The sequence below is a fragment of the Sturnira hondurensis genome, unplaced genomic scaffold (assembly GCF_014824575.4).
Source record: "Sturnira hondurensis isolate 20B ecotype Veracruz unplaced genomic scaffold, ASM1482457v3 Scaffold0002840, whole genome shotgun sequence".
NCBI classification, from domain to species: domain Eukaryota; kingdom Metazoa; phylum Chordata; class Mammalia; order Chiroptera; family Phyllostomidae; genus Sturnira; species Sturnira hondurensis.
The window spans coordinates 31,214,943-31,236,135 of NW_028075471.1; the positions used below are offsets into that span (position 1 = coordinate 31,214,943).

Below are 21,193 nucleotides of genomic sequence, written 5' to 3' on the forward strand. Positions count from 1 at the left end.
ATTATCGTGCTGTGGATAAGAGTAGCCTGACTCTCACAGGGTCTGGAGCAGCTGTTTGGTGCCCGCCCCCTCCCCCCCCNCCCCCCCCCCCCCCCCCCCCCCCCCCCCCCCCCCCCCGTGCTGTAAGGAAGTCTGGAAGTAATAATAGTATCTACTGCACAGGGTTGTTTTGAGCATTTAATTAGATAATCCTCCTCAAATAGTTAGCAGAGTGACAGGCTGTAGGGAGTACCCAACACATGATGACTATTATTACCATTGATGTTGAAAAGCTGGATTAATATATTATGGCTCCAAAGCTTATAGCCTAATGCATGTGGACAGGGGCTGGGATGTTTAGAAAGCTCTGCTCACCTGTTTTCAGATGTGGCATTGCGTCCCCTGTACCTTGAAATCATCTGTAAAAGAAGTAGTTCTCTTCACCTAAGAGATGCCAGTGGAGCTTAGAAAGTTTGGACACTAACGAGTGTGTGGGAACCAACCCCAGGCTCCTTGCCGCTGCCACGGGGACTGTGGGGAGACCCCTGCCAGGGGCCCTGTGCGGGCCTGCCAGCAGCGCGACCGAGCGGGAAGGGCTGCTTTCTCTCCGCGTCGGCCTGGAACGGCAACTGGAATTAATTTTCCCTAAAGAGAGACAAATGCGTCTGTAAATCACCCTCCTTCAGGCATGAAAAAAAAAGCAAAAAAGCACTTCAAAAAGAGAAACAAGCTGTGTTTAATTCCACTAATTAACTTGCTTTATAAGTGTTATCCTTTCTGAGCCAGCAACTATTAGAGAGGTTGCTCTCGTTCTCGAGGTGTGGACACACTTAGAATCCAGAAGGACATGGGCCCAGCTAGATGAGAAAGCAAGACAGCCTTCGGTGGAAGGCAGGGAGGGGACAGGAGGAAGGGGGACTGCCCTTTGTTCTCTGAGCATGTGGCTTCGTGTCCACTCCGTGAAAGATTCGGGGTGCTCACGGTGGGGGTGGGGCGGTGGCAGTGATGGGGAGAGCTTCCAGAAGGGAAGGGCAGGCCATCAAAACTTTCCTGATCAGCAGAAAGGGGCCTCCTCTCCTTAGAAGCAGTTTTGCAACCATAGTTAATTTGAGGGCCCTTTGAAGCTATTTAAAAATTAGTGAGCTTAATAGGATACTTTATCTTCATTTGCATGAGCGGAGTCCTGCTGGCCTCACAGAGTCTGGCAACCTTGATTGAAATCATCATGGTTCACTGGGTTCAGGGGTGGGGGGTGGGGAGCGGCTGGGGGGCAGGCTCCCAGGAGGCCAGAGCCATGTTTGTGTAATTTGTTTCATGCGATACTAAGCACATTATTTAAGGAATGTTAGAGAGTGGCTTCTTGCAGCAAGCCTGTTGCTAGAGGAAATGAAACTATCGACGGTATTTCTCTCCAGCTTCTTCTCATCACCCTCTCATGGCCCTTCGCTCCCTGTGTGCTTCCCAGGCCCCGGGAACCCTCCTTTCTCTACTCCCTTATGTTACAGGGCCATCCAGTGCCCTACCCCACTCTCAGCCTTCCTTTCCTTGTCTCTGTTGGGCTCAGGTCCTATTTTCCAACGCTTCCTCCACTTCCGTTGTGACTGCCGTGTTCTTCTCCTCGATTCTGACTTGTCAGCTCACTGCCCATCAGAAAGGATCTACTCCATTAAACTGACTCCCAACAAAGAGCCTTGCATTTGGATGGAGGACAGAGCCTAGGTCATGAAAATGTACTTGGAATGGGAATAAATACTAACCCACAAGTTGAAGGGTGATACCTAATATGGGGTGCGATCGGCAGTGGGCCTCTCTTCATTTTACATAGGCAAACCCCACCATGCTCTCAGCCCAGGCTTGTGGTCATTGAATACAGTTGCCAGAAGGGGGCCTTCAAGACTACCAAGTTCACTTCCTTTATTTGCAGGTCCTATTTGAGAATATTTGTTGAGAGTGGATCATAGGGTAGGCATATGCTAAGCACTGTTTGGGGCATTACCTTGCTTAATCCTCTCTGCTCCTTTATGAAGCCGGTGCTGTTATTATCATTCCCATTTTACAGATGAGATGACTAAGGTTCAGACAGGTTAGGTAGGTCTTACTCAGGTCTCCCAGCCAGACTCCAGAGCTGGCTAAGGATTGCACCCCTGCTTGTGGGACCCGATACAGAGCCCGGCACCCTGTCTTCAAAACTACACTGTCTCTGAGACCTGCCCCTTCCCACAGAACAGACCCCCTTTCTTTGGAAGGGAGGCAAACATCCCTTCCATATTTTGTGCAGAATCTCTCAGGGTTATCAACCTTACACAAATAGAAAAGAAGTTCCTAGCTTCTTAGATGATTCTGTCTTTCTGGCCAAAACCTACTTTTAATCATAAAGGCTTGGCTTTGATCACACAGTTTTATGGAGTCACTGGAAGTTTCAAGTGATGTAAAGACTTGCAGTCCTTGGAATGCAATTACTTCCAAAAGCTTGGAACTTGCTGAATTTTAACTGAAATTTAACTCTGGAGCTCATGACAAATGTCTATTTTCAGCCATGTTCATCTGCCTCGCCAATATTTTCTTTTAGAACTGAACACCGATTTGTGACTATTTAATGAGTTTAATATTAGAAAAGTTAAAGTTGAAGCTGCAACCTGAAAAATTGAACAGGGGCATGTGGAAATGTTTGCAAATTGTGCCCGAGGCTTTTGGATAGTATATCTAAGTCGAATCCACATGTGTTTACTGATCCCTTGGTTCCATGGAAAAGAAAATAAGGAAATTGGAAGTCGTTATAGGCTTGGTTTGAGGGGACCTACCAAGCTGCCGCACAAATAGTGCCTGATGAGACGGCTGGGGCCGGAAGTGCAGTGTATCTGTCATGCAGCTTCAACCTTCTGCATTTCAGCTGCAGTCAGCAAACAAAGGACTCAGTTTGTTGGCTTCGGCCTAGTGTGTTTATACTCTTTGTTCAAAAGTCAAACTAACTGTAGTCTCTTGAAACATAAGGGTTTATTCATCTGGTTGAGTCACCTGGCTTCAAGCTGGGTTTCTCCAAAATTGACACCAGGTCAGTTGGGGTGCCAGGGGAAAGACGCATCTTTTTCACCTGTGCTTGTCATGGATGAATTTTTTTTAAAAGGAGCATCCTCTCACTCTGAAATAAGAATTTATCATTTGGAAGGCAGCACATACTTTTGCATAAATGTATGTGGCTAAAAGTTGGATACAGAGCAAAATGTTTTTCTTATGTCTATTCCTATAGATTGTACAGTTCTTTTTAAGCTCACATTCAAGAGAAATAGATGTTTAAATAAAGTGATATTCTTCTGAGAAGCCATGTTTTTTCTCTTAATTGCAGCAGTGTGGTCTTGAAATTGGGTGATGCATGGTCTAGAAATGTCTAGAAAGTTGTAGAGATTACCACAATACTGAAGTTTCTGCTTTCCCCATTCATTAGTTCTGAAGTGTCCCTTTAAGACCACGCCTCTCTCTCCTCACAGAAAACAATGGCACAGTGAAGTAAGACTCTACCCCAAGGCCAGATGAAGTCAAGGTCACCCTAGCTTAATCCTGTCCCCTTGGCTGCTGCTTCCTGTGTTACTCCATTCACCAGTTTCTGTGGTTTGCAATCAGTGTATAAAATTCTTTTTTTTTAGAATAGAGTTTATTTATTTATTTCTTTATCTTTAGAGGGGAAGGGAAGGAGAAAGGGAGAGAATATCAATGTATGGTTGCCTCTCATGCGTCCCCTGCTGGGAACTGGCCTGCAACCCAGGCATGTGCCCTGACTGGGAATCGAACCGCGATTGTTGGGTTTGCAGGCCCCCACCTAATGCACTGAGCTACACCAGCCAGAACTAAAATCCTCTTTAAGGCATATTTTCTTTTTCCCTCTGACCGCCCCCATAAATGGGGGCGGCTCCACCATAGTCTATACTTGGGGACAGCTAGAGGACATGACACCGATGTGACTGTCTCCAGAAGGGCAGCCCACCTTGTCTCTTTCTCGGGCCATGAAGAAGTTCTCATCACCCCCAACGTGAATTCTTCAAAAAGACATTCATTCTAGCTGGATTGGCTGGGGGTGTTGGGGGAGGACAGGCAGAAGGGTACAGAAGGACCCTGACCTTCCTCAGCATAGCATGGCTGAGGTCAGTGACTGCCCCTTTTCACTTGCCAAGCAGAGTTAGGAATTAGGGCCTGTGGAGAGTGACACTTTGTGTCTGGGTTTAAGTGTGTCTCATTTCCAAGGCCATTGCTCATTATCACTCGTAAAGTGTCTGCATGCTTTACCATAAAACACATGCTTAGGAGCAAGGCAGAGAATGAATAAGTAGAAGTGCATTTTTTAAAAACTAGACTTGAGTAAGAAATGTAGACCACGGAGAGAAGCTGAAACAATACTAACTGCTAACATATGTGAAATTTCTGTGAGAGGACATTGTTTCCATTATAGTATTATTTTCTGACACAATTTTTTTCCTCTGTAGGAGCTGATTGAAGCTTGACTTTAGATATGAAATATTTTTTCCTCCCTTAACAGTCACTGAGTATAGGAGTACAACAGTAAGTCTGCTATGAATATTGTTAAAACATGTAAAAAGGGAGAGATTCAGACAGAATACACAGTTATAAGATTTTTTTAAGTACAATTGCATTGTGCTTTTTACACATCTGGATAATTAACCAAGCATTACATTCTCTCTAGACTATTTTTACAAGTACAATATGCTCTTAATGTGATTTCCATCAGGCTGTTCCAAGTATCATTTAAGAACTCAGAAAGATTGCAGACCGAGATTCAAAACCGCCCTTCCACTGTGATGTTGAGACCTTGCTCTCTCCTGGGGGAAATAAAAGACTGAGAGCTGATTCTGAGAGCCTTCTGATGTAACAAGGAAAACTGGGGGTGGCTGCTTCTTTAAGTTCCAGCGAATGCAAGCAGATGCAAATGCACCCCAGTACCTCTGGTCCTTGTCAGAGGTGAGCTCAAAACATGAGCCTTACAAGAACTGGGCTGGAAACTGCATCTTGAAGCTTCTTTAAATATTAGAAAGGAACAATAAGAGCAGCCTAAAATCCCGATGTGTTGACAGCCCACCTAGTTTGAATTATTAAGGTAGATAAATAAGTTTATATGGCTGAGTTCCTCATTTGAAGGTCACGGCCAAGTTCTAAAATAAGATGTGCTCAGATACTTTCTGGTCACGCTTTTGTTCTTTTCTTTCATAATTGCTTGGATGCTGTTCTGGACTTTTATGAGGCCAGGGTCTGATCTGATGGTAGAAGGTTAGTGTTAATTCACAGACGTCAGGAGCTTCGCAAGCCAGCTGCTGCCCACATTGGTGAATACCAGCGGGAGATCAGAGAAACCAGAAGGCATTCAGTTGTGATGGTTGTTGCCTTTGTCCTTCCTCGCTACCTGCAGAACTCAGAACAGAAGAAACAAGAGTTCATGAAATCATAGGATCATACTGACGAGTCCTAAGGGGCTATTTAGTCCATTTCTGATCCTTCAGACACCCACACCTAAATTCGTTCCCCCAAGCAAGGAATTCTATTCTGTTTAAAACATGTGGAGAAGAGGGAAAACCGGGCAAAAGAGAATATGATTTATTGTCTGATTGTCTTTTAAAGTGCTTGTGGTGCTCAGAGAATCGTTCAAGTGAAAAATAAATAATTGAAAAAGAGTAAACAAGTCTGATCTTGCAAAAAAAATTATGTGTCCACAGGAGAGTGAAAATCATTGTAATTTCACTACACTGTTTCAGTGTCTGCTTTCCATTAAACAATCCTGTAATTGTCTACCGTGTGACAGCCTGAGTCGCTCAACCAATGGAATGATGAATGAAAATGGCAGGGAAGGATTTGTCACACTGACACAGGCCAGAAAGTGTGTGATAGTCATTAGAAAGCAAAAAATGAGGTGAACCTCCTCATTGCCAGGTCAGCCAACGTGACTGAACGTGGAGGAATCCGGTTTGGATGTTGTTATTGAACTGCCCATCTCCCCGTCACGTCTTCCATAAATGGTCAGCTTAGCAAGCATGTGCCATCAGGGAACCCAAGGTTGAGGCCCAGCTCGGGGCACCAGAGACCCGTAATCTGTTCCAGCGCTGCTGACTGAAATATGATTTGATATGAGAAATGGGAGGTGGTGGGGTACCCGGGCCTTGATAGAATTCCAGCCAGGTCTGTGAATGAAATGCACAGGCCCTTGTTTTCCTCATTTAAAATACGATAAGAGGATGAGGTTAACTTTAATTGGCTCAGATTACAGTAGGTAAAAAAGCCTGGTTCGTCGTCGAGGTGCAGAAATTGAGCAGGTGTTTCTTGTTAATTTCCTGCCTGGACATATCCAGGTGCACAGGATGGTCACAAGGGGGAAGGCGTCACAAAAGTGTGGCGTTTTGGCCTAAATTTGTCATCACTACCTGTAGAGCAATTTAGAACACGTATCTTTCCATCTCAGGAAGAGTCAAGAGAGGTGTTTTATTGCCAGGTTTTGTAACAAGACAACTAGAGTGACAATGTCATTGGAAGATACACTTTTTAGTGTTTGTACTAATTTTCAATAGGGAAAAGTGTTTAGAAGTAGTATCGGATAAGTCATTCACTTACGAAATACGGTTTATGTGCTGGACAACATGCACATTATGGGCATAATTACCTATGAAATGGTAAACTTTGCTTTACCTCATTTTTGAGTCAAGTTTTACATAATGTATTCTCAAAAGAAATGGTGAACTTTACCAGTTTCATGCTTTATTCATTTTTGTGTCTCCTCAAGCATTTACTATAATGCCTTTGACAGAAGAGTTGCCCAATTAACTACCTCCTAGTGAAAATGATACAATACATCTTTACCGGTGAAATGATTACTTAAGAAAATTTGCTTTGGGGGGATCATCCTACAGAAAGTTTATGTGATAAATGTTCACTTCTTATGCTTAAAAAGAGAATATACAGACATTTATGCAGCAAACCAAGCTTCAGGCATGTAAACACCTCTTTATATTATCATAAGGAAGCTAAAAGGTGCCCATGAGTATGAATGAATAAATTGCTTTGATTCAGGACTTTGCCTAAACAATATTATTGCACATGAGGGATGCAGCAGGGAGGAGATTTTGTATAAATTATGTAAATTACCTTTTTAATCATAACTCAGAAGGCATTTAGGTTTTGGAACAGGTCAGACCAAGTTTAATTCTGACTGCACCAATTAAGCTCTCAGCGTCCACGTATTGAGATAGGAGTAATGATATCTCCAGCAAATGATTATGATCTGAAATCAGTGAGAGCTCTCAGGGGTTCCCAGCCTTTGAACTACAGACCCCTAGAGAGCCTTGGAAATATTGGGAAGGGTCTGCAGACTCAGATGTACCCACATAAAGCCTCTAGTTTATTTTTTTTTAATTTTATTTATTTATTTTTAGAGAGGGGAAGGGAAGGAGAAAGAGTGGGAGAGAAACATCAATGTGTGGTTGCCTCTCATGTGTCCCCTACTGGGGACCTGGCCTGCAACCCAGGCATGTGCCCTGATTGGGAATTGAACCGGGGACCCTTTGCTTCACAGGTTCATGCTCAAGCCACTGAGCTATGCCAGCCAGGGCCCTCTAGTCTATTTTGAACATACATGCACTGCTGTTTTCCAAATACATGTAGGTTAGCTCAAGATTCATTCAACCACCGTTTACTAAGCAATACCAGCCCCTGGGGCTGCACTAATGAACAAAGCAAACTGATATCCTTGTATTCGTGCATCTTCCAGTCTGGGTGGGGGAATAACAATTCAAAATAAGTGAAAGTTAGTTGGGCAAGTGATGAGGATTGAGATATAAAAGGAGAGAAAGGAACTAGAAAATGTCACCAACAAAAAGAGGCGTGAAAAGTTTAGATAGGGCGGACAGGGAAGGCATCTCTCAAAAGGCCTCGCTTAAGGAAGTGAGCAAGCCATAAGGATATCTGGAGGGACCATTCCAGGTGGCAGGAACGGCTCATGCAAGGGCCATGGGCGGAGGAACAGTGGGACCACAGAGGGGCTGGAGAGGAATGAGCAGGAGGCTAGTAGGGGATAATGCTAGTGAGGGACCATATCATGTCAGCCCTTATGTCTCAGAAAAAGCACTTAGCCTTTCCTCTGAGGGAGACAGGAAGCCCTTAGGGTTTGAGGAGTGGCGTGATCTGATTTGTTTCACAGACTACTATCTTGACAATAGACTGGACAAGGGCAAGGGTGAAAGCAGGCTGCCAGTTAGGAGGCCACTGCAATAATCCAGGTGAACGATGATCCAGCCGGAGCAAAGCCATGAAGTGGGGGTGCATTTTGGCCATGGGTTACAGAATGGAGTCACGGACGGGCTTTTCTAGGGTGTGAGCGAGGTAAAGAATGGCGCCCGGATAAAGAATGGCCTGAGCAGGTAGAAGGGCAGAGTGAACGTGAACGGGAAGGGCAGCTGCAAGGAGCGCTTGGGGACTGGAGCCTCATCTTGGACACAGGAAGTTTCACATTAAACGTACAAGTGGAGATGTCAAGAAGGCAAGTTTTTCGTGCGAGAAATGTAAAGTGGTGTTTAAAATCTTACTGGACTCATGGTGTGGGGAAAATTCAGACAACTGTAATTCAACAACAATAAAATAATTTTTAAAATATTACTGAACTCATAGTAGTAGCTTTTAAGCATGATCTCAAACATTATTATTATGTTTATGTACACAAAATATTTTGAAACCAAAAAAACCCAAAACCTTGTACTAGAAAAGATTGGAAACAGAGGTAAGTTCCAATGACAATTTTATTAGCCAGTGAATAGTATTTACCTTTCCTTCTTCCTTTAGTACATGTTAATATTAGAATTTGCATCGTTATACAGATTTTGAAATCTTAATTTTGGCCTTGAGATTATTTTTAAATAAAGTTTTTAATGGAATTTCTGATAAGAAAAGCCCAATGAGTGGCAGAATTGTGTTTACTGGTCCATATTTTGTTTTTTTTTTAATTTTGGAAGGAAATTCGAAGGCTCACCTATTATTTTTCACTCATTATTTTTTGTGCACCTAACCTGTGATCTGCATGTCACTTAGTGCTATTTGGGATGACGAACAGAGCGAGAGCTGTTTGCTGTTGTGGAATTTACAATGCGAGGTTAAGTAAATGGTATGTCTCATGTAGAGATGCTACTGTCTCATTGTTATTTTACTGAGTGGACACATGTAATCTTACTAGGGTGCCTTTTTGCTGGTTCATCCTAACATGTACCCTTATTCTCAGTCTTATGCAGGCAAATTCGTGGCGTTCATTTCATACTATATCCACATGCTCAACCCCAGGCTATCGGTGCCGATCAACCTGAAAGGAATTGCCATTGGAAGTGAGTTTTGCAACACTGAGATGGTGAGTGCCTCCTTTTCCTTCCCATTTTGTCCCTTAGGGAGAATAAACCTCCCTCGGTTAAATGGAGGTTCCTCTTACCTTAGAGATCAGTCCTGACGAAGAGAAATACTGTTGCCCAGTTGCTGTCTAATAATTTCAATCTTCTGATTTTGACCAAATGTTTTAAGATGTCAACTTACTATGCCAGCTGAGGTTAACTGTGAGGACAAGTCTGGGGTTGTGTGCGTATATGTGTGTCTATGGTATGTGTTGGTATGTGTTGTCTGTGTGTGTGTTTGTGCACTGTGTGTTTGTGTGATGGGTGTATGTGTGGCACGTGGTATGTATTATGTGGGTATGTTTGTGTGTGTTTGTGTAGCACATGTATGTGTGCAATATATGTTGTGTGTTTGTGCTTTGAGTTGTGTTTGCATTTACACTGTGTATTGTGTAGTACGTGGTGGATGTGTAATTGTCATGCTTGGCTAATTCTAGCGTGACATGAGAAATTACAAAGGGTTGTTTCACCAAGCAAACGGGCTTCCCTAACCTCTTCGTCACTTTATGGCATTTGTGTTTGTGTCGTTTCTCCCCAGATGATCCAGAACTATGGGACCTTCCTGTATGAAGTGGGCTTTTTGGATGAGAAGCAGAGAAAGTACTTCCAGGAGCAGTCTGACCAGTGTCTGGCGCACGTCCAACATGGGGAGTGGCTCCAAGCCTTTGAAGTGAGTCCTGGGACCAGCGGCCCTGGAGCGATGGGAACCATTGGAGGAGGGCTAAGGGGGCCTAGAAGCCCCACAGTGCCCGCCCTCTGCTGTTGCTACAGAAGGTGTCTCTGTTGTGCTTGTCAACATGGAGAAGGAGGCTAGTGAGGAAGAAAAGAACTGTCTGGGTGTCTTTGAATTTCCTTTGGCTACATTTCAAACCTGAGATCACCTTGGAGTGTTTATCTAGCTGTGTCTTTCATTAATGGTTTTATTTCTTTAGATGCTCTGTAGGCCCCAAAGGCACAGCCTACAATAGGGAAATCAGGAGGAGAGGCAGCCAGGAAAATGGATGCATATACTTCAACCTCTGCTCTGCACCCTTCAGGAGGGTGACATCCACACGCAGGGTTTCAGCTGGGGAAGTGACTGAGTGTGTCACAAATGTCACAGGTTCCTGTGGGTCAGAAACAAAGATTATAAAGTGTAGTCATTTGAAACTTTTGCCCAGAGCCATTGGTATTTGTAAATACTGGCACATTGCCCCCCTAATATTGAAATTGAGGATCGAATAATACGATTATATTCTTCACCCTTTTTTATTATTTAAAAGGTAAGACTATACTAAGTATTAGGGTACAGGAGGTTGGGGTTTTCTGTCACTTTTGCCAGTGCAGAGGTGATGGGTAAAGCAGCCTTTCTTGGGGGTGTGGGGGTGCCACCTCCATGCCAGGGCTGTCATGTTTGACATGTTAGCAAAGGAGGCAGGAGTTGAATTTTGAGGTCTTTAATCTTTTTTTGTTATTGGAAGCACATCCTATAACAGTTTCTCTAACAGCATTATTGTTATTAAGACTGAGGCCTGATATTAATGGTCTTCTGGGCACTGCACATCAGCTGGTTCAGACCAAAACAGAAGACACACAAACTTAGGGAGAAGGGGAGTAACATAAATTATGCTCCAGTTTGCAAGTGGGTGCCAGGGCACTACCTGGAATCCCCCAGTGCAGTGGCAGTGACTGCCCTGGCTATGAATTTTGATAGTAGCCAGCTGTGCAGTTGGACTCAGCTCAGGACTCCCAGAGCCATCCATCCACAGGATGCCCCGCGTCTCCCCTTTCTCTTCATCAGGACACCTGCTGTGGCTGCAGAATGTAGATTCAGAATTTCTCGCGCGATTGCCCAGTTGTAAATGTGAAGGAAGATAGATCTTACTGGGGATGTGTGAGACCATTCTTTAACTCACAATGACAGCATTTTCAAGGCTGATTTTAGGCCCTGCACTATGGTAGGCAGAAAAGGGGGAAAGGACTAAGTCATTAGAATTTAGAAATCCTATCAAAATGTATATCATGTTAGACCAATCTGCAAGTGAGACATTTGATGGGGTTGGCAAAGCATACAGTAATTAAGCAATGCCAAGAGCAAGAACAGTTCGTAGGCCTGAAGGGATAAAGAAAGCTGAAAACAATGTTTGTTGTACATGACACGGTGACACTGTTGAAAAGTTCGAGTATGTTGTATATCAGAGATAATGAGAAGATGGCCCATGAGGTTCAGTAGGGTCTCTCTTGAACGAGATTCATCAGAAAACAAACAAACAAAACCCCCAAACCCTTGAAGGTATGCAGTGTCTCTCCGACCACTGGTCCAATATCTTGAGTGATGAATTACAACATAACGACCTTTGCTTTTTCAAAGGAAGTGGATCAAATGATAGGGGAGTCAGCAAGTAGTGGTCGAATGTGTTTCCGTGTGTGCCATGGCAGCTGCAAGAAATCCTGAAACCCAAGAGAAACTGGGTTTCAACATCTCAAGCCTAAATAATGAAGACTGATGCTCTGATCCCTTAACATGATTTAGTTAATTAAAGAACAGTAGCTCAGAGCTGGAGGGAACGTGCGAGATCACCTTCTTTCCCGACACACACGCACCCATCTGAAGGGATGCAATCAATTGCCCAAAGCCTGACAGGCTGTGGGTGGTCTGGGGCTAGAACTGCCCTTCCTCCCCCAGTTCCCACCCCAGTATTTCTTCTGTGGTAATTTTGAGACTTTCTGTAAAAGTCCCGGGACATCTTAAAGATTCTGCAAGATGCACACAAACCCATCTTTGGTTCTATATTATTTCGCTCCCCCTGACAGGGTTCTGGATCACAGAGTTCTCTGTGTGAGCCAAGTTTTGAATGAAAACTGTATTTCGCAGGTCTGGACCACCCTCCTTATCTGATTGACAGGCAATGATTTTTGACTCTTGGGAATTAAATCCGTTCTTAAAGGTCAAGTTTATGTTCCCCTTGGTGTCGAGGATAATTTCTAAAGATGAATTCCAAAAATGCTGCAAGCATTCAGGACTACTACTAGGCTCTGCTGTCCCCTCTGAGTAGACAAATGAGAAAAGGACACTCTGGACTGACACAGTCCTGTGGGTTTAGGGTTTGGCAGGCAGATGCCACCATTGTACTAGGGTAAGAAGTGCCCGTTTCTTCATACGTGGACCTAAGCCGGATTACCCAGTTTAGCAAGCAGGACTTTGGCTGGTTGTCTGCCCCATCTCACCCCTCAGCCAGACACCCCCATGTTCTGCACAGTCTGCACAGCCAGAGGCAGTGGCCCTGAGCCAAGGTTGCAAAGGCATACCTATTACCCACGCCATCCCCCACTTTCCACAGTGATCGTGCTTGTAATATAATACTTGGTCCCTAAACCTGTGGCAGTAGTAACTTGGATAAATTTAAGTTGCATCCTGTTTGAAAAACATAGTACTCTAATAAGATGATGAAATTTTAAGTTAAACCCCAAAGCATGTCCAGAAAGAATCATGAAGTGGGAGCCACTGTGGTCTGGCCATTGGGGAGCTGGTCTGTGTGCATGTTTGCACACAGGGTCAGGGGCCGAGTTGGACCCTCACCTCTGACATCGTTCAGGAGTTGTCCTTGGCAAGACTTGACCTCTATGTGCCTCAGTTTCCTCACTGGTAAAATTAGGATACTAATATCTTACCTCGTAAGAAGCCTACATTTATACTTGATGGATGGTATTGAAAGTGTTCCAAATTCATTTCTTAAAGTCCTTTTACAACAGTCCCTTATGGCTCATCCAAAAACTCCCCGAGTCCTCAGTCTCTTCTGGTGACTTTACCTTCCTCTTCTTCCTCTAGCCCCACACCTGTTACTCCCCAATGCTGCTGCTTGCCCTCTCAAGTCGGGGCTGTTTTCCTCCCTTCCCTACTTTGTACCCCATGGTTCACAGGTAGAGGAAGTATCCTCCTGACTCCTCATTGCTGCTTCCAGTTCATGTTCCCTCTCCTAAAGCAATGCGCTTCAACTCTCACCACTTGCTCTTAGAGTTACCTACCACCCCTGGCTTCCTCCTTTCCATTCTTTGAACATATTTGATCACCCTCTTCACCGTCACTCTCTCCGGCATCACTCTTGTCCTGGGGATTGCAGTATCCACATTCGTGATTCTGTTAGTAATTTGTCCCTCAGTTCCTGAATCTCTTCCCTTTCAGGGATCTCGTCTCTTCTTTACCTTAGCTGCTCATTCCCATCATCACCACCAAAAGCCAACAACTGCTCCACAATCTCAGGTTCAAACATCTTCCAACTACCTCCCATCCTCCTAGCTCACATCTGTGAGTATACCAACTCCACCAACCATCATGCAGCCATGTTATCTTTTTGTTCATTGATCTTACTACCTCTCCATGATCCCTAATGCTCTCAAGTCTTAATTTCTTTGATGACCCAACTTAAAGTCAAGGTCAGTGATTATACACAGTTCCAAGCCTTTGGCACCTCCTCTAGCTCTTTCTGCTGAATGCACCTCTCAACCATTCCATGCCACCCCTCAGCAGCTGAACGTGCCTGGAAAAAAGCTGACAACCAAGCTGACTGCTCTCACCCTTTGCTGATGACCTGGGAGTTAAAGTTCAGCTCCACATGTATGCATGCATATAGATATCCTCTGTCCTCTCTCCTCATACTGTGGCCAAGTGGTCAATGATCCATATCATGGCAACCCTCCCCAACAAGGCTCACTCTCATAGTGGAAGCCTTGGACTTGCTGTTTCCTCTGCCTGGAATGTGCTTGCCCTAGGTGTCTGTGTGGCTTGCTTGCTCCTTCCAATAGGTCTTTGCTCCAATGCCACTTTGTAAGTGTCCCATAAGTGCATGCATATACACATGCTCATGTGTTCCCATGACACTTTCTCCTTCCCTCCTTTTTTGTTTTCTCCTTAGCACTTATCACTCCTTACCATACTACTTATCTTACCAATTAATGCTAGTTTATTGTCCCCTTCTAGAATATATGCTCCACAAGGGAGGACTTTTGGTCTGTCTTTGGTCACTACTATTTCCCCAGTGTCCAGGACAGTGTCTAGCACAGAGGAGGTGTGTAGTAAGTAGCTGTTGAATGGAAGAGTGAAAAGGTGAAATAGTTATTGAAGAAGTGAAATGACAAACACCTGTGCAATTTCACTCACCTGGATGTTTTCTTTCTTTCTCCCTTCTCTCCCAACCTAGGTATTTGAAAGACTAGTAAGTGGTCACCATTCTTACCTGAAGAATGTCACAGGGTGTCCTCATCTGGCTAACATTGTACAGTGCACGGTAATGACATTTTAAAAACCATGATAGTGTTGGCTTAAAACTTTTAGCAAAACCAAACTTCCTTTGATTGGGGAAATATAGTTGACTTTATATTAGATAAATATGGCCAAGCTGTATTGCATTATTTGGTCTTTTAATCTATAGGATTTTCCCCCCTCTGACCATCGAGAATGTGTGATATTTCACATAACTCAAAACAAGCTCTAATTAACACAATTTCCCCTCCAAAAGAGCTTGTTTACAGAAGTTCCTCTGTGAAGAACATAGGCTAGGACCGCATTTCTGAGCATCAGGTCCCAGGGTTCCAAGCCTGTAGTGAGTTTCTTCTGAATGCCCACATTACTTGTTCTGTTTTTAAGACAGCTTAGATCATCAAAACCACCAAAATCTTTGCAAAAATACTGGCTTTGTCTTACTTATACCTTAAGATGTTTCTTGCATCTAGTATGGGCCTCACTTGGGCCTACTGGAGTATTTCTCAAAGTACTCAAGTAGTTTCTTTCATAAAAGTAGGCCAAAGTTGATGTCTTTTGTTTAGAATTAATCAAATAAGGCAAAGTGAGCCAAAGTGGGGGTTTGGGTAGTGTACTTTTTGTCTAGTGTATAGGACAATACATTCTGTTTATAAAATTACCTTATTTATGAACTATTTTGTAAATAAAATTTAAAGCTACTAACAGAAGAATTTGCCAGCTGTGTGGTTTTAGAGTTTACCAAGAGAAAAAAATATACACTATCAGAAGAGACAACATTTTTTATTTGATTTTTTTCAAAGTAATAATCCACAGTTAGCAAAAATTATTGCTGATGAATGAAACAGTCCATCTCAAAACTCTGATGAGTTTTTTTCATCCTTTTGTTTAACTTTTTAAAACATTTAATCCTTTTTATTTTAGTTTAATGAATATTACAGAGACTTGCATGCAGTATTGTTTTAAATATGAGGCTCATGGGTAACTTTTCTTTTGTCTCATGTGCCTCAGAAAGTATCATCTGTTTTTACATTCTATCTTTTGCCCCCCCCCCCGAAATGATAGTCAGCTGATTCTGGGGTGTGTGTGGTTTTGATAAACAGAACAAAGAAAAGAAATCATCAGTTTGTCCCCCTGGGCCCTGTGCTCATTCGGTCTTCCCGTAGACCCTCAGGCGAGGAGCAATTGATTCTGATAATCTCACCACTTCCACTTTCCCTGTATTCCCTTCAAGTGGGATTGTTCATTGGAGTTACAGAATGCAAAAGATTAAGTTCTAAAAAGGGAAAATCCAGCATTTGCTCATTGGATATTGGCTCCGAGAGTATCAGAGCGTCCAGATTTGTTGTTAGTAAAACTTAAATTAACACAAAACCCCCAGGTTAAGATTTTCAGGGTGGAGGCAATGAGCAGTTGTGTCCTATCTCGTTCATTGTGACGTGTGTCGTGAGAAATTTGAAAGTTTGACAGCATTGAGCTCTTCGTGCTCCCTGATATCTTTCTGATGCCCTTTTCTACCAGAAACCTGAGGAATACAGTTACTTTAAGAAATTTTTGGCCCTCTCGGAAGTGAGACGAGCCATCCATGTGGGAAATCGGACTTTTAATGATGGATCCAAAGTTAGAAAGTACTTGCGGGAAGACTTGTTCTCGTCAGTTACCCCACAGTTGGTTGAACTTATGAATAATTATAAGGTAAGAAAGCTATTTCAGTCACTATTTTAGGAACTTTTCAGATTATCCGGAACAGAGGTGACTTTTTTCTACTTCTTCCAACTTCTATTTATGTTTACTGTTATGGTGCTTTACAAATATAAATAACAATCCACTCGCTGTTTGAATGCTTTGAATGAAACGTTTTGTTGTTTTTCTTTCTAATGAAATCACTTACCCTGATAGTTCCTGCAATGAAATTCTAGGCACGCGCCACCTCTCACTCTTTCTTGTGAAAAGAAATTATAGGGGAGATGAGAGGGTGCTGCCTTGTGTAAGGCAATGCCCCCTTATTGTTTGGTGTATTACATTGATCCCAGTGAAGTCAGGGATGAATGAAATCAACTGGTTATTCAAAAAGTGTCTTTTTCCTAACAGTTGACTTCATTTATGTTGCTTAAATGCAGTTTTCTTAGTATCTTCATCCAGCCAAACACTGTGCCAGGGTGTTAGTTTGAAGCGAACGCAGAAGGATCCTCGGAGGTGTGTAATGCCTGCCACTGAGTTACCTGGGGGAGCAGTACGTACCGCCTGGACTCTCAAATTCTAACGAAGAGGGTGGACACCACGAGCAAGTGAAGTAGGGAAAGTCATCGTGTGCACTTTTCCCCCCACTTCTATTCTCATCTCCTCGGATCCTCCAGGGCTGCTACCCTCCGCCCCAGGCATGGTTTATGGGGCAACTGTGCAGGATAAGTGTGTTTAAATGATAGAGGAGACCACCCCATGAGACGGTCCACTTTCTCTCTCTTTCCTGGTGGAGGCAAGAATAATGTTGGGACAAACAAAAACTAGAGCTGCCAGGGGCTAACACACCTTTGCATCAACTAGAAAAAAGCCAGTCTCTCTTCACTATACCTCCCTCCCATCTGTCAAAACCTGTCCTCATATACTGCTTTCATTGGATCTAAACTCTTTACTGCCATTTTCTGATACTCATTTCTACAACGTCTAGGTTAAGAGTAGTGTCCTTGGGGATGCTCACTGCACAACTCTCAGTACCGTCCAGGGTGTTGCTGGCCAAATGCACAATCACTAGCCTGTGTTTACTGGTGTCAGACCTAGAAGGTCTATTTTGTGGCCCTGCCTCTCGTATAGAGTTCGCATCTCTGGACGCACAACAGTTTTTGAAAATAATCTAACGTCAGTGGCGTGCAGAGTGGAGAGCACAACAGGGAAGTTCCTGAGCACATTTTTTTGGTGCCCTTGGGAGATACATGTTCCCACTTTATGTATTTAACTAGAACGTGATTCCTTCCTCAGCCAAGGAGAGTTTATGCCATTGGTTCACCTGATATTGGCCAATTGCCATAGAGTGAGAATACATTGATTAAAGACATTTAAATGCCTCTGCCCCTGTTTCCCACATATCCTGCACCCACCAATATGAATTCCAATGAAATCAGAGTATCTCCTAAACTTTGAAACTCTAACTCAGGTGTCCGAACAAAAGAGAATAGATTAGTGAGACAGATAAACCACATTTTCATAAAGAAAGAGAATAAAGTATTCCGTCCGCCCGAGGGCACACCTCCAAGCGGCTGTTGTGAAAGCAGCATATTCATTTCCTCTGCTGGCAGAGCCCGCAGGGCGGCCACCAGCTCTGGCTGGTCTGCCATGGTGGTGGACCTCCATGTATATGCAGTGGAATCAGAACAACGTATATAGGTTGGCTTAGACCTTTAGGGCCCTCAAAGGGGTATTTACATAAGACTCAGTGCTATCTTGTCATAGAAAATAGTGCACGTGTTTCTATTCATAGGAACCCGAAGGTCTTTTTCCAGTGCTGCATTCATTTGAGCCCCTGCAGGGTATCCCTGATGGGCCAAGGAGGGCCTTCCTCAGTTTCGGGGAACTAATAGAACTCCTTCAGTACATCAGTCTCCGGATGGACTGCGTGGAAATATTGTCCTTTTCTCATAACAAGCTATAGGGATGCGTACTCAAACTCGTTTTCTACTCAGTAATTTCAGATGTGTGGGGGAGAAATTGAAATACCAGATTAGTAATTTCCAAAGTAACTAGAATGAGAAATAATCTGTTGGGCTATTGGAAGGCTTCATGATTCAGTCAGGTCACAATGGTATCAGGATTTTTAGGATTCATCCGGGTAACTGCCATTCTTCACAGCTTGATCTACACATTCGATGTAATTCCAATTAAAATTGTAGCGAGTTACTTTTATGGATATTGACAAAATAGTTTTCAAATTTCTCTGGAGACGCAAGGAACTCAGAATAGCCAACTCAATACTGAGAGAGAAGAGCAAGACAGAGAAATGACGCTCCCGCACTTGAAGACTTGCTATGGAACTACAGTAATCTGGACAGACAGCACTGGCCGGAGAACAGACCAACAGACCGGAAGAACAGGCCTGTTTACTTGTGTGTCAGGTGGTTTTTGGTTATGAACTTGTTACAGAACAGACCGGGGGAGCGGAGGCGAATGATATATTAGGCGAATGATATATTATCACTGAACGGACCCACCCTTGTGCTCCAGGGCCACCCCCGCCCCGTACTAGGTTCACCTTGCCCACCACCAGGGAAAGACATCTCTCAGCGCCAGAGATTGGTGACAAGGAGAGGGATTATTATTTATTCAAAAAGTTATATAGACTGAGAGTAACGACTTAATGTCTTCATTAAAAATACTGAAGTCCTTTAACCCCTGAAGTCCTTTAGAGTGCCCACAACCGCGCAGTCTTTCCTTCTCCCTCTGCCCAGTCCAGGGTACCTTATCTCAGGAGAAGAAGTAGAAGTCCGTGGTTCAGGCAGCCCCTCAGTTCCTGCACCATCAGCTGTGTCACCACCATGATCCCCGGTTAATCCAAAACCATGAGGCACCTTCTCATGGCCCACCGGCAAGAATCCTTTCCCCCTTTTCTTCCAGGCAAAGTCTCTCCTGCTTCCTAAGCCATGTGGCAAAAGGGAGCACCTTAAAGCTGCATGGTCCCAACTTTCACCCAAGTCAAGTGGTCTCCAAAAAAGCCGCGCATAGCTGCAGCGCTTGGGTTTAAATCCCAGCACCCATCTTCCTCGGACACACCATTTCCGACTCCTCCCACAATCAGTTACACCTGCCAGCATTCCTCTATTCTTCCAGCTTTACTGGGCTGCCATAGTAAGTCCGGGCAGGCATAGCCCCGTGGTGTGGAGCCAATCATCTCCAGCTCTCAGGCAGGTGCTATAACCAGGAGGAGTTGCCTCCCCCAACATCAAGGGTTGAAGTCACCCCATCTCCCCTCAAAGCATGGCCACAGCTATTTAACGTATCTATGAACCCAGTTAAAGGTTATAGATATGTTAAATGACCATTCTAGAGATTACCTGCAAAACTGTTATTCAAAACAACACTCAGTGGTCCTGCTCCATGTGTCCCACCCCCAGCTCAGACTTGTCAGGTGAGGACCTCCTGTATGTGTATATTTTTCTAATATTTCCTGAATACCCTGAGTTCTAGACCCCATGATAAATCCCTATTTAGGGACCCCCTTGACTGCACCCTGTTACAAACTTACATTTTCATTGAATGTAGTCATGACAAATCTGAGAAAGTCAAACACCTGTAGGCGTTGTTTATTCACCTCCATTGCATGCTAGAATTCAGTACCACATGGAACCGATTTAGTCCCTCCCTGCACATGTCCTAGGTCTGGTGCTGGGCTCTGGCCCCTTGGCATTAGAAGCACCTGGAAAGCCTGCAAACAATACCTGATCATGGCCCCCTCCACCAAATTTCTGATTTAGTGTAGCAACTATCCTAGCATAGCAACTATCACGTAGTAGTGTGCGATGAACTGGGAAGAAAGAAAGGAAGGGTAGGATGGAGAGACGGAGAAGGGTAGGGTGGGTGAGGGAGGGAGGAAAGGTGGAATGCAGGGAGAGAAAAAAGTACAAAGTGCTAGAAAGACAGATGGTCTGTTATTTATTCCATACGCTGTCTTTATAATAAGCTCATATTTAATTTTAGTAACTGCAAGTGATTTGCTACACTAATTACGTTGATTATGTATGCTGTATTCCTTCCTCTTTCAAGCAACATTTTTTAAATTTTTAAAAAAAATTTAAAGATTCTATTTATTTATTTTTAGAGGGGAAGGGAAGGAGAGAGGGAGAGAAACATCAATGTATGGTTGCCTCTCCTGCGTCCCCTGCTGGGAACTAGCCTGCAACCCAGGCATTTGCCCTGATTGGGAATTGAACTGCTATCCTCTGGTCCACAGGCCCGCACTCAATCCACTGAGCTACACCAGCCAGGGTCAAGCAGCATTTTTTTAAAAAACAAAAACCAGCCCACTCTTATACACTGATTGTAAGGTGTATCCTGATTTTAACAGTGACAAAATGCTGCATGGGACGGACAGGGCATCTCTAAAATCTAAGAAATGCAACTCATACTCCATGAGAGCTGTTGGCTTTGAAAACACTGCTCTTTGTAGAGGCCCCCTGGTCTTTAGTACTTTCTGATAGAGAGGTTACATTGTTTTTGCAAAGGCTCTTGCTAAAGACTAGACTAGGTTTTTTAACTTCTTTCTTTGTCTGGTTATAGTTCTTGCCTTTCTAAAAATATATGCACTATAGTTTCAAAGACATGAGCATGTGCATGTATGTGAGTGTGTGAGCACATGTGTTGCATTTCCTGTGTGAAACCTTCATTTTAACCAACAGGAGCCACAGCCCTATACATAAAGGTCATTTGTATTCAAAGCAAAAACAATGACCGTGGATTTGAGGCTGTCTCTGTTGCTAAGTTGTCGAGAAGACCACCATAATTTTGAGAGGCACCATCTCCAAATGCCAGTTCTTAACTTCCACATTATTAGACTTTGAAAGGTTAAATTGCC

The 21,193-nt window shown here is 43.7% G+C and overlaps 1 protein-coding gene across 1 annotated transcript in view; it reads left to right on the plus strand.

The window, feature by feature from the left end:
* The window catches only part of CPVL (carboxypeptidase vitellogenic like), a 103,965-nt gene that overhangs the window by 50,558 nt on the left and 32,214 nt on the right, over window positions 1–21,193 (plus strand). Inside the window, exons 8-11 of the mRNA XM_037041233.1 lie at window positions 9,239–9,361; window positions 9,937–10,068; window positions 14,576–14,662; window positions 16,156–16,329. Coding sequence (XP_036897128.1) covers window positions 9,239–9,361; window positions 9,937–10,068; window positions 14,576–14,662; window positions 16,156–16,329 — 516 coding nt within the window. The remainder of the gene's footprint in view (window positions 1–9,238; window positions 9,362–9,936; window positions 10,069–14,575; window positions 14,663–16,155; window positions 16,330–21,193) is intronic.